Consider the following 13,911-nt stretch of genomic DNA (forward strand, 5'->3'; position numbering starts at 1 on the left):
GCTATCAGCAGGTGTTATATTTGTATGTATTTTAGCTAGTAGCAGGTGTTTTAGTTTTATATGTATTTTAGCTAGTAGCCGGTGTTTTAGTTGTATATGTATTTTAGCTAGTAGCAGGTGTTTTAGTTGTATATATTTTAGCTAGTAGCAGGTGTTTTAGTTGTATGTATTTTAGCTATCAGCAGGTGTTATATTTGTATGTATTTTAGCTAGTAGCAGGTGTTTTAGTTTTATATGTATTTTAGCTAGTAGCAGGTGTTTTAGTTGTATGTATTTTAGCTAGTAGCAGGTGTTTTAGTTGTGTATGTATTTTAGCTAGTAGCAGGTGTTTTAGTTGTATCTGTATTTTAGCTAGCAGCAGGTGTTATAGTTGTATATGTATTTTAGCTAGTAGCAGGTGTTTTAGTTGTGTATGTATTTTAGCTAGTAGCAGGTGTTATATTTGCATGTATTTTAGCTAGTAGCAGGTGTTATAGTTTTGTATGTATTTTAGCTAGTAGCAGGTGTTATATTTGTATGTATTTTAGCTAGTAGCAGGTGTTATATTTGTATGTATTTTAGCTAGTAGCAGGTGTTATAGTTTTGTATGTATTTTAGCTAGTAGCAGGTGTTTTAGTTGTATATGTATTTTAGCTAGTAGCAGGTGTTTTAGTTGTGTATGTATTTTAGCTAGTAGCAGGTGTTTTAGTTGTATCTGTATTTTAGCTAGTAGCAGGTGTTATATTTGTATGTATTTTAGCTAGTAGCAGGTGTTTTAGTTCTATATGTATAGTAGCAGGTGTTTTAGTTGTATGTATTTTAGCTAGTAGCAGGTGTTTTAGTTGTATATGTATTTTAGCTAGCAGCAGGTGTTATATTTGTATGTATTTTAGCTAGTAGCAGGTGTTTTAGTTGTATGTATTTTAGCTAGTAGCAGGTGTTTTAGTTGTGTATGTATTTTAGCTAGTAGCAGGTGTTTTAGTTGTATCTGTATTTTAGCTAGCAGCAGGTGTTATAGTTGTATATGTATTTTAGCTAGTAGCAGGTGTTTTAGTTGTGTATGTATTTTAGCTAGTAGCAGGTGTTATATTTGCATGTATTTTAGCTAGTAGCAGGTGTTATAGTTTTGTATGTATTTTAGCTAGTAGCAGGTGTTATATTTGTATGTATTTTAGCTAGTAGCAGGTGTTATATTTGTATGTATTTTAGCTAGTAGCAGGTGTTATAGTTTTGTATGTATTTTAGCTAGTAGCAGGTGTTTTAGTTGTATATGTATTTTAGCTAGTAGCAGGTGTTTTAGTTGTGTATGTATTTTAGCTAGTAGCAGGTGTTTTAGTTGTATCTGTATTTTAGCTAGTAGCAGGTGTTATATTTGTATGTATTTTAGCTAGTAGCAGGTGTTTTAGTTCTATATGTATAGTAGCAGGTGTTTTAGTTGTATGTATTTTAGCTAGTAGCAGGTGTTTTAGTTGTATATGTATTTTAGCTAGCAGCAGGTGTTATATTTGTATGTATTTTAGCTAGTAGCAGGTGTTTTAGTTTTATGTATTTTAGCTAGTAGCAGGTGTTTTAGTTGTATGTATTTTAGCTAGTAGCAGGTGTTATATTTGTATGTATTTTAGCTAGTAGCAGGCGTTTTAGTTTTATGTATTTTAGCTAGTAGCAGGTGTTTTAGTTGTATATGTATTTTAGCTAGTAGCAGGTGTTTTAGTTGTATATGTATTTTAGCTAGTAGCAGGTGTTTTAGTTTTATGTATTTGAGCTAGTAGCAGGTGTTATATTTGTATGTATTTTAGCTAGTAGCAGGTGTTTTAGTTGTGTATGTATTTTAGCTAGTAGCAGGTGTTTTAGTTGTGTATGTATTTTAGCTAGTAGCAGGTGTTTTAGTTGTATCTGTATTTTATTTAGTAGCAGGTGTTTTAGTTTTGTATGTATTTTAGCAAGTAGCAGGTGTTTTAGTTGTATCTGTATTTTAGCTAGTAGCAGGTGTTTTAGTTTTGTATGTATTTTAGCTAGTAGCAGGTGTTTTAGTTTTATGTATTTTAGCTAGCAGCAGGTGTTATAGTTGTGTATGTATTTTAGCTAGTAGCAGGTGTTTTAGTTGTATGTATTTTAGCTAGTAGCAGGTGTTATATTTGTATGTATTTTAGCTAGCAGCAGGTGTTATATTTGTATGTATTTTAGCTAGTAGCAGGTGTTATAGTTGTATATGTATTTTAGCTAGTAGCAGGTGTTTTAGTTGTATGTATTTTAGCTATCAGCAGGTGTTATATTTGTATGTATTTTAGCTAGTAGCAGGTGTTTTAGTTTTATATGTATTTTAGCTAGTAGCCAGTGTTTTAGTTGTATATGTATTTTAGCTAGTAGCAGGTGTTTTAGTTGTATATATTTTAGCTAGTAGCAGGTGTTTTAGTTGTGTGTATTTTAGCTATCAGCAGGTGTTATATTTGTATGTATTTTAGCTAGTAGCAGGTGTTTTAGTTTTATATGTATTTTAGCTAGTAGCAGGTGTTTTAGTTGTATGTATTTTAGCTAGTAGCAGGTGTTTTAGTTGTGTATGTATTTTAGCTAGTAGCAGGTGTTTTAGTTGTATCTGTATTTTAGCTAGCAGCAGGTGTTATAGTTGTATATGTATTTTAGCTAGTAGCAGGTGTTTTAGTTGTGTATGTATTTTAGCTAGTAGCAGGTGTTATATTTGCATGTATTTTAGCTAGTAGCAGGTGTTATAGTTTTGTATGTATTTTAGCTAGTAGCAGGTGTTATATTTGTATGTATTTTAGCTAGTAGCAGGTGTTATATTTGTATGTATTTTAGCTAGTAGCAGGTGTTATAGTTTTGTATGTATTTTAGCTAGTAGCAGGTGTTTTAGTTGTATATGTATTTTAGCTAGTAGCAGGTGTTTTAGTTGTGTATGTATTTTAGCTAGTAGCAGGTGTTTTAGTTGTATCTGTATTTTAGCTAGTAGCAGGTGTTATATTTGTATGTATTTTAGCTAGTAGCAGGTGTTTTAGTTCTATATGTATAGTAGCAGGTGTTTTAGTTGTATGTATTTTAGCTAGTAGCAGGTGTTTTAGTTGTATATGTATTTTAGCTAGCAGCAGGTGTTATATTTGTATGTATTTTAGCTAGTAGCAGGTGTTTTAGTTTTATGTATTTTAGCTAGTAGCAGGTGTTTTAGTTGTATGTATTTTAGCTAGTAGCAGGTGTTATATTTGTATGTATTTTAGCTAGTAGCAGGCGTTTTAGTTTTATGTATTTTAGCTAGTAGCAGGTGTTTTAGTTGTATATGTATTTTAGCTAGTAGCAGGTGTTTTAGTTGTATATGTATTTTAGCTAGTAGCAGGTGTTTTAGTTTTATGTATTTGAGCTAGTAGCAGGTGTTATATTTGTATGTATTTTAGCTAGTAGCAGGTGTTTTAGTTGTGTATGTATTTTAGCTAGTAGCAGGTGTTTTAGTTGTGTATGTATTTTAGCTAGTAGCAGGTGTTTTAGTTGTATCTGTATTTTAGCTAGTAGCAGGTGTTTTAGTTTTGTATGTATTTTAGCAAGTAGCAGGTGTTTTAGTTGTATCTGTATTTTAGCTAGTAGCAGGTGTTTTAGTTTTGTATGTATTTTAGCTAGTAGCAGGTGTTTTAGTTGTATGTATTTTAGCTAGTAGCAGGTGTTTTAGTTGTATGTATTTTAGCTAGTAGCAGGTGTTTTAGTTGTGTATGTATTTTAGCTAATAGCAGGTGTTTTAGTTTTATGTATTTTAGCTAGTAGCAGGTGTTTTAGTTGTATGTATTTTAGCTAGTAGCAGGTGTTATATTTGTATGTATTTTAGCTAGTAGCAGGTGTTTTAGTTTTATGTATTTTAGCTAGTAGCAGGTGTTATATTTGTATGTATTTTAGCTAGTAGCAGGTGTTATATTTGTATGTATTTTAGCTAGTAGCAGGTGTTTTAGTTTTATGTATTTTAGCTAGTAGCAGGTGTTATATTTGTATGTATTTTAGCTAGTAGCAGGTGTTTTAGTTGTATGTATTTTAGCTAGTAGCAGGTGTTTAGTTGTATGTATTTTAGCTAGTAGCAGGTGTTATATTTGTATGTATTTTAGCTAGTAGCAGGTGTTTTAGTTGTATATGTATTTTAGCTAGTAGCAGGTGTTTTAGTTGTATGTATTTTAGCTATCAGCAGGTGTTATATTTGTATGTATTTTAGCTAGTAGCAGGTGTTTTAGTTTTATATGTATTTTAGCTAGTAGCAGGTGTTTTAGTTGTATATGCATTTTAGCTAGTAGCAGGTGTTTTAGTTGTATGTATTTTAGCTATCAGCAGGTGTTATATTTGTATGTATTTTAGCTAGTAGCAGGTGTTTTAGTTGTATATATATTTTAGCTAGCAGCAGGTGTTATAGTTGTGTATGTATTTTAGCTAGTAGCAGGTGTTTTAGTTGTATCTGTATTTTAGCTAGCAGCAGGTGTTATAGTTGTGTATGTATTTTAGCTAGTAGCAGGTGTTTTAGTTGTATCTGTATTTTAGCTAGTAGCAGGTGTTTTAGTTGTGTATGTATTTTAGCTAGCAGCATGTGTTATATTTATATGTATTTTAGCTAGTAGCAGGTGTTATATTTGTATGTATTTTAGCTAGTAGCAGGTGTTTTAGTTGTGTATGTATTTTAGCTAGCAGCAGGTGTTATATGTGTATGTATTTTAGCTAGTAGCAGGTGTTATATTTGTATGTATTTTAGCTAGTAGCAGGTGTTATAGTTTTGTATGTATTTTAGCTAGTAGCAGGTGTTATATTTGTATGTATTTTAGCTAGTAGCAGGTGTTATATTTGTATGTATTTTAGCTAGTAGCAGGTGTTATAGGTTTGTATGTATTTTAGCTAGTAGCAGGTGTTTTAGTTGTATATGTATTTTAGCTAGTAGCAGGTGTTTTAGTTGTTTATGTATTTTAGCTAGTAGCAGGTGTTTTAGTTGTATCTGTATTTTAGCTAGTAGCAGGTGTTATATTTGTATGTATTTTAGCTAGTAGCAGGTGTTTTAGTTGTATCTGTATTTTAGCTAGTAGCAGGTGTTATATTTGTATGTATTTTAGCTAGTAGCAGGTGTTTTAGTTGTGTATGTATTTTAGCTAGTAGCAGGTGTCATATTTGTATGTATTTTAGCTATCAGCAGGTGTTATATTTGTATGTATTTTAGCTAGTAGCAGGTGTTATAGTTTTGTATGTATTTTAGCTAGTAGCAGGTGTTTTAGTTGTATATGTATTTTAGCTAGTAGCAGGTGTTTTAGTTGTATGTATTTTAGCTAGTAGCAGGTGTTTTAGTTATATGTATTTTAGCTAGTAGCAGGTGTTTTAGTTGTATATGTATTTTAGCTAGCAGCAGGTGTTATAGTTTTGTATGTATTTTAGCTAGTAGCAGGTGTTTTAGTTTTATGTATTTTAGCTAGCAGCAGGTGTTATAGTTGTGTATGTATTTTAGCTAGTAGCAGGTGTTTTAGTTGTATGTATTTTAGCTAGTAGCAGGTGTTATATTTGTATGTATTTTAGCTAGTAGCAGGTGTTATAGTTGTATATGTATTTTAACTAGTAGCAGGTGTTTTAGTTGTATGTATTTTAGCTATCAGCAGGTGTTATATTTGTATGTATTTTAGCTAGTAGCAGGTGTTTTAGTTTTATATGTATTTTAGCTAGTAGCAGGTGTTTTAGTTGTATATATTTTAGCTAGTAGCAGGTGTTTTAGTTGTATCTGTATTTTAGCTAGCAGCAGGTGTTATAGTTGTGTATGTATTATAGCTAGTAGCAGGTGTTTTAGTTGTATCTGTATTTTAGCTAGTAGCAGGTGTTTTAGTTGTGTATGTATTTTAGCTAGCAGCAGGTGTTATATTTGTATGTATTTTAGCTAGTAGCAGGTGTTATATTTGTATGTATTTTAGCTAGTAGCAGGTGTTTTAGTTGTGTATGTATTTTAGCTAGCAGCAGGTGTTATATTTGTATGTATTTTAGCTAGCAGCAGGTGTTATAGTTGTGTATGTATTTTAGCTAGTAGCAGGTGTTTTAGTTTTATGTATTTTAGCTAGCAGCAGGTGTTATAGTTGTGTATGTATTTTAGCTAGTAGCAGGTGTTTTAGTTGTATGTATTTTAGCTAGTAGCAGGTGTTATATTTGTATTTATTTTAGCTAGCAGCAGGTGTTATATTTGTATGTATTTTAGCTAGTAGCAGGTGTTATAGTTGTATATGTATTTTAGCTAGTAGCAGGTGTTTTAGTTGTATGTATTTTAGCTAGTAGCAGGTGTTATATTTGTATGTATTTTAGCTAGTAGCAGGCGTTTTAGTTTTATGTATTTTAGCTAGTAGCAGGTGTTTTAGTTGTATATGTATTTTAGCTAGTAGCAGGTGTTTTAGTTGTATATGTATTTTAGCTAGTAGCAGGTGTTTTAGTTTTATGTATTTGAGCTAGTAGCAGGTGTTATATTTGTATGTATTTTAGCTAGTAGCAGGTGTTTTAGTTGTGTATGTATTTTAGCTAGTAGCAGGTGTTTTAGTTGTGTATGTATTTTAGCTAGTAGCAGGTGTTTTAGTTGTATCTGTATTTTAGCTAGTAGCAGGTGTTTTAGTTTTGTATGTATTTTAGCAAGTAGCAGGTGTTTTAGTTGTATCTGTATTTTAGCTAGTAGCAGGTGTTTTAGTTTTGTATGTATTTTAGCTAGTAGCAGGTGTTTTAGTTGTATGTATTTTAGCTAGTAGCAGGTGTTTTAGTTGTGTATGTATTTTAGCTAATAGCAGGTGTTTTAGTTTTATGTATTTTAGCTAGTAGCAGGTGTTTTAGTTGTATGTATTTTAGCTAGTAGCAGGTGTTATATTTGTATGTATTTTAGCTAGTAGCAGGTGTTTTAGTTTTATGTATTTTAGCTAGTAGCAGGTGTTATATTTGTATGTATTTTAGCTAGTAGCAGGTGTTATATTTGTATGTATTTTAGCTAGTAGCAGGTGTTTTAGTTTTATGTATTTTAGCTAGTAGCAGGTGTTATATTTGTATGCATTTTAGCTAGTAGCAGGTGTTTTAGTTGTATGTATTTTAGCTAGTAGCAGGTGTTTAGTTGTATGTATTTTAGCTAGTAGCAGGTGTTATATTTGTATGTATTTTAGCTAGTAGCAGGTGTTTTAGTTGTATATGTATTTTAGCTAGTAGCAGGTGTTTTAGTTGTATGTATTTTAGCTATCAGCAGGTGTTATATTTGTATGTATTTTAGCTAGTAGCAGGTGTTTTAGTTTTATATGTATTTGAGCTAGTAGCAGGTGTTTTAGTTGTATATGTATTTTAGCTAGTAGCAGGTGTTTTAGTTGTATGTATTTTAGCTAGTAGCAGGTGTTTTAGTTGTATGTATTTTAGCTAGTAGCAGGTGTTTAGTTGTATGTATTTTAGCTAGTAGCAGGTGTTATATTTGTATGTATTTTAGCTAGTAGCAGGTGTTTTAGTTGTATATGTATTTTAGCTAGTAGCAGGTGTTTTAGTTGTATGTATTTTAGCTATCAGCAGGTGTTATATTTGTATGTATTTTAGCTAGTAGCAGGTGTTTTAGTTTTATATGTATTTTAGCTAGTAGCAGGTGTTTTAGTTGTATATGTATTTTAGCTAGTAGCAGGTGTTTTAGTTGTATGTATTTTAGCTATCAGCAGGTGTTATATTTGTATGTATTTTAGCTAGTAGCAGGTGTTTTAGTTGTATATATATTTTAGCTAGCAGCAGGTGTTATAGTTGTGTATGTATTTTAGCTAGTAGCAGGTGTTTTAGTTGTATCTGTATTTTAGCTAGCAGCAGGTGTTATAGTTGTGTATGTATTTTAGCTAGTAGCAGGTGTTTTAGTTGTATCTGTATTTTAGCTAGTAGCAGGTGTTTTAGTTGTGTATGTATTTTAGCTAGCAGCATGTGTTATATTTATATGTATTTTAGCTAGTAGCAGGTGTTTTAGTTGTATATGTATTTTAGCTAGTAGCAGGTGTTTTAGTTGTATGTATTTTAGCTATCAGCAGGTGTTATATTTGTATGTATTTTAGCTAGTAGCAGGTGTTTTAGTTTTATATGTATTTTAGCTAGTAGCAGGTGTTTTAGTTGTATATGTATTTTAGCTAGTAGCAGGTGTTTTAGTTGTATGTATTTTAGCTATCAGCAGGTGTTATATTTGTATGTATTTTAGCTAGTAGCAGGTGTTTTAGTTGTATATATATTTTAGCTAGCAGCAGGTGTTATAGTTGTGTATGTATTTTAGCTAGTAGCAGGTGTTTTAGTTGTATCTGTATTTTAGCTAGCAGCAGGTGTTATAGTTGTGTATGTATTTTAGCTAGTAGCAGGTGTTTTAGTTGTATCTGTATTTTAGCTAGTAGCAGGTGTTTTAGTTGTGTATGTATTTTAGCTAGCAGCATGTGTTATATTTATATGTATTTTAGCTAGTAGCAGGTGTTATATTTGTATGTATTTTAGCTAGTAGCAGGTGTTTTAGTTGTGTATGTATTTTAGCTAGCAGCAGGTGTTATATGTGTATGTATTTTAGCTAGTAGCAGGTGTTATATTTGTATGTATTTTAGCTAGTAGCAGGTGTTATAGTTTTGTATGTATTTTAGCTAGTAGCAGGTGTTATATTTGTATGTATTTTAGCTAGTAGCAGGTGTTATATTTGTATGTATTTTAGCTAGTAGCAGGTGTTATAGGTTTGTATGTATTTTAGCTAGTAGCAGGTGTTTTAGTTGTATATGTATTTTAGCTAGTAGCAGGTGTTTTAGTTGTTTATGTATTTTAGCTAGTAGCAGGTGTTTTAGTTGTATCTGTATTTTAGCTAGTAGCAGGTGTTATATTTGTATGTATTTTAGCTAGTAGCAGGTGTTTTAGTTGTATCTGTATTTTAGCTAGTAGCAGGTGTTATATTTGTATGTATTTTAGCTAGTAGCAGGTGTTTTAGTTGTGTATGTATTTTAGCTAGTAGCAGGTGTCATATTTGTATGTATTTTAGCTATCAGCAGGTGTTATATTTGTATGTATTTTAGCTAGTAGCAGGTGTTATAGTTTTGTATGTATTTTAGCTAGTAGCAGGTGTTTTAGTTGTATATGTATTTTAGCTAGTAGCAGGTGTTTTAGTTGTATGTATTTTAGCTAGTAGCAGGTGTTTTAGTTATATGTATTTTAGCTAGTAGCAGGTGTTTTAGTTGTATATGTATTTTAGCTAGCAGCAGGTGTTATAGTTTTGTATGTATTTTAGCTAGTAGCAGGTGTTTTAGTTTTATGTATTTTAGCTAGCAGCAGGTGTTATAGTTGTGTATGTATTTTAGCTAGTAGCAGGTGTTTTAGTTGTATGTATTTTAGCTAGTAGCAGGTGTTATATTTGTATGTATTTTAGCTAGTAGCAGGTGTTATAGTTGTATATGTATTTTAACTAGTAGCAGGTGTTTTAGTTGTATGTATTTTAGCTATCAGCAGGTGTTATATTTGTATGTATTTTAGCTAGTAGCAGGTGTTTTAGTTTTATATGTATTTTAGCTAGTAGCAGGTGTTTTAGTTGTATATATTTTAGCTAGTAGCAGGTGTTTTAGTTGTATCTGTATTTTAGCTAGCAGCAGGTGTTATAGTTGTGTATGTATTATAGCTAGTAGCAGGTGTTTTAGTTGTATCTGTATTTTAGCTAGTAGCAGGTGTTTTAGTTGTGTATGTATTTTAGCTAGCAGCAGGTGTTATATTTGTATGTATTTTAGCTAGTAGCAGGTGTTATATTTGTATGTATTTTAGCTAGTAGCAGGTGTTTTAGTTGTGTATGTATTTTAGCTAGCAGCAGGTGTTATATTTGTATGTATTTTAGCTAGCAGCAGGTGTTATAGTTGTGTATGTATTTTAGCTAGTAGCAGGTGTTTTAGTTTTATGTATTTTAGCTAGCAGCAGGTGTTATAGTTGTGTATGTATTTTAGCTAGTAGCAGGTGTTTTAGTTGTATGTATTTTAGCTAGTAGCAGGTGTTATATTTGTATTTATTTTAGCTAGCAGCAGGTGTTATATTTGTATGTATTTTAGCTAGTAGCAGGTGTTATAGTTGTATATGTATTTTAGCTAGTAGCAGGTGTTTTAGTTGTATGTATTTTAGCTAGTAGCAGGTGTTATATTTGTATGTATTTTAGCTAGTAGCAGGCGTTTTAGTTTTATGTATTTTAGCTAGTAGCAGGTGTTTTAGTTGTATATGTATTTTAGCTAGTAGCAGGTGTTTTAGTTGTATATGTATTTTAGCTAGTAGCAGGTGTTTTAGTTTTATGTATTTGAGCTAGTAGCAGGTGTTATATTTGTATGTATTTTAGCTAGTAGCAGGTGTTTTAGTTGTGTATGTATTTTAGCTAGTAGCAGGTGTTTTAGTTGTGTATGTATTTTAGCTAGTAGCAGGTGTTTTAGTTGTATCTGTATTTTAGCTAGTAGCAGGTGTTTTAGTTTTGTATGTATTTTAGCAAGTAGCAGGTGTTTTAGTTGTATCTGTATTTTAGCTAGTAGCAGGTGTTTTAGTTTTGTATGTATTTTAGCTAGTAGCAGGTGTTTTAGTTGTATGTATTTTAGCTAGTAGCAGGTGTTTTAGTTGTGTATGTATTTTAGCTAATAGCAGGTGTTTTAGTTTTATGTATTTTAGCTAGTAGCAGGTGTTTTAGTTGTATGTATTTTAGCTAGTAGCAGGTGTTATATTTGTATGTATTTTAGCTAGTAGCAGGTGTTTTAGTTTTATGTATTTTAGCTAGTAGCAGGTGTTATATTTGTATGTATTTTAGCTAGTAGCAGGTGTTATATTTGTATGTATTTTAGCTAGTAGCAGGTGTTTTAGTTTTATGTATTTTAGCTAGTAGCAGGTGTTATATTTGTATGCATTTTAGCTAGTAGCAGGTGTTTTAGTTGTATGTATTTTAGCTAGTAGCAGGTGTTTAGTTGTATGTATTTTAGCTAGTAGCAGGTGTTATATTTGTATGTATTTTAGCTAGTAGCAGGTGTTTTAGTTGTATATGTATTTTAGCTAGTAGCAGGTGTTTTAGTTGTATGTATTTTAGCTATCAGCAGGTGTTATATTTGTATGTATTTTAGCTAGTAGCAGGTGTTTTAGTTTTATATGTATTTGAGCTAGTAGCAGGTGTTTTAGTTGTATATGTATTTTAGCTAGTAGCAGGTGTTTTAGTTGTATGTATTTTAGCTATCAGCAGGTGTTATATTTGTATGTATTTTAGCTAGTAGCAGGTGTTTTAGTTGTATATATATTTTAGCTAGCAGCAGGTGTTATAGTTGTGTATGTATTTTAGCTAGTAGCAGGTGTTTTAGTTGTATCTGTATTTTAGCTAGCAGCAGGTGTTATAGTTGTGTATGTATTTTAGCTAGTAGCAGGTGTTTTAGTTGTATCTGTATTTTAGCTAGTAGCAGGTGTTTTAGTTGTGTATGTATTTTAGCTAGCAGCATGTGTTATATTTATATGTATTTTAGCTAGTAGCAGGTGTTATATTTGTATGTATTTTAGCTAGTAGCAGGTGTTTTAGTTGTGTATGTATTTTAGCTAGCAGCAGGTGTTATATTTGTATGTATTTTAGCTAGTAGCAGGTGTTATATTTGTATGTATTTTAGCTAGTAGCAGGTGTTATAGTTTTGTATGTATTTTAGCTAGTAGCAGGTGTTATATTTGTATGTATTTTAGCTAGTAGCAGGTGTTATATTTGTATGTATTTTAGCTAGTAGCAGGTGTTATAGGTTTGTATGTATTTTAGCTAGTAGCAGGTGTTTTAGTTGTATATGTATTTTAGCTAGTAGCAGGTGTTTTAGTTGTGTATGTATTTTAGCTAGTAGCAGGTGTTTTAGTTGTATCTGTATTTTAGCTAGTAGCAGGTGTTATATTTGTATGTATTTTAGCTAGTAGCAGGTGTTTTAGTTGTATCTGTATTTTAGCTAGTAGCAGGTGTTATATTTGTATGTATTTTAGCTAGTAGCAGGTGTTTTAGTTGTGTATGTATTTTAGCTAGTAGCAGGTGTCATATTTGTATGTATTTTAGCTATCAGCAGGTGTTATATTTGTATGTATTTTAGCTAGTAGCAGGTGTTATAGTTTTGTATGTATTTTAGCTAGTAGCAGGTGTTTTAGTTGTATATGTATTTTAGCTAGTAGCAGGTGTTTTAGTTGTATGTATTTTAGCTAGTAGCAGGTGTTTTAGTTATATGTATTTTAGCTAGTAGCAGGTGTTTTAGTTGTATATGTATTTTAGCTAGCAGCAAGTGTTATAGTTTTGTATGTATTTTAGCTAGTAGCAGGTGTTTTAGTTTTATGTATTTTAGCTAGCAGCAGGTGTTATAGTTGTGTATGTATTTTAGCTAGTAGCAGGTGTTTTAGTTGTATGTATTTTAGCTAGTAGCAGGTGTTATATTTGTATGTATTTTAGCTAGTAGCAGGTGTTATAGTTGTATATGTATTTTAGCTAGTAGCAGGTGTTTTAGTTGTATATATTTTAGCTAGTAGCAGGTGTTTTAGTTGGATCTGTATTTTAGCTAGCAGCAGGTGTTATAGTTGTGTATGTATTTTAGCTAGTAGCAGGTGTTTTAGTTGTATCTGTATTTTAGCTAGTAGCAGGTGTTTTAGTTGTGTATGTATTTTAGCTAGCAGCAGGTGTTATATTTGTATGTATTTTAGCTAGTAGCAGGTGTTATATTTGTATCTGTCTTATACCTCAGTGTGGTTGGTCACCTCATCAGTGATGTCATCCTGCAGGGCGAGGTCGGGAGGTCCTAGGTCAATGCTCTTCCTGCTCTCCTCTCGTCCTGTTCCGGGCCCTGTCAATCAATCAACCAATCAATAAATCAATCAATCAATCAATCAATCAATCAATCAATCAAAGCAGTGAGAATCAGACATTGGTCTGTTTTGCAGCTGTGACTCGCTGACCTGTCTTCTTGTGTTTGTTGGGAAGCTTGCTGTGACTCAGCCGTCGCACTGGGCTCGTCAGCCACTTCCTCAGAGTGTTCCCGGAGCGTTTGGGTCCAGGAGAGCTGGAGGGCAGAGAGCTGAGAGAGGCCTGAGGCTGCAGGTTCGCTGCAGACTCCGTCTTCCCATCGGGGCCACTCACTGGGTAGTTCTCTGCAACAGATTAGTTTCAATTATTTACTATGGGATCTGCCAAACCTTCACGCACCAGGGCAGACAAGAAAATCTACTTTGCAGTCACACACACAGCCTCACTTTAACAACTTAACGTCACACTGGTTTGAGAGGAGAAATGACGCAGAGAGAAAAGACGAGAAGAGAGGAGAGGAAGGGCGGTCAGGTGGCGTAGCGGAGATTGCGTTCGTCACCAACCCCGGAGCGGCTGGATTCGCCTGTTCGAATCCAGCTCACAGCTCCGGGGTTGTCACCAGCTTGGCTGGCCGTTCACACTAATACAATTGGCTGTATTAGAGGGTGGGAGAAGCTGGCGGGGTGGGTCCGGGTCGTTGTAAACAGCGACTCCTACAGTTCGGTCGGGGCGCCTGCTAAGCGCGGATAGGATCTAAGTGGGATAGTGTGATCCTCCCACACGCTACGCCCTCTCAGTGAGAATCCGCGCTGCCAGGTGAAAAGAAGCGGTTGATTGGCTGGACGTGTGTCGGAGGAAGCACGTGATAGCCTCCACTCTCCCAGACCGACTGTGGGGGGTAAGTGCGCAGCGACTAGGAAGGGGACTGGGAATTGGCATAACGACTAACATTGGGATGGGAGAAAATCGGAGGAAAAAGGAGGGGGAAAAAGATCAATACAAAAAAGAAAAAGAGAGGAGATGAAGGAGAAGGAGAGAGAGAAGGAAGAAAAGGAGAGAGAGAGAAAGAGGAGGAGAAACCGTAGGATTAGTTACAGATTTCCATTAGTTGGAATGAGGATCATGTAGATTTATACACACACAAGTGATTTTGTAGAATACTGTAAGTG

General features: G+C 33.2%; 1 protein-coding gene across 1 annotated transcript in view; it reads right to left on the reverse strand.

Moving 5' to 3' along the window:
- The window catches only part of LOC311229257 (kalirin-like), a gene marked incomplete at its 5' end in the record, with an annotated part of 611,135 nt that overhangs the window by 151,333 nt on the left and 445,891 nt on the right, over positions 1-13,911 (reverse strand). The window contains 2 exon segments of the mRNA XM_084315324.1: positions 12,697-12,782; positions 12,895-13,086. Of these exon segments, the coding sequence (XP_084171450.1) occupies positions 12,697-12,782; positions 12,895-13,086 (278 nt within the window).

This window comes from Notolepis coatsorum, assembly GCF_963971535.1.
Source record: "Notolepis coatsorum genome assembly, chromosome: 5".
Taxonomy (NCBI): domain Eukaryota; kingdom Metazoa; phylum Chordata; class Actinopteri; order Aulopiformes; family Paralepididae; genus Notolepis; species Notolepis coatsorum.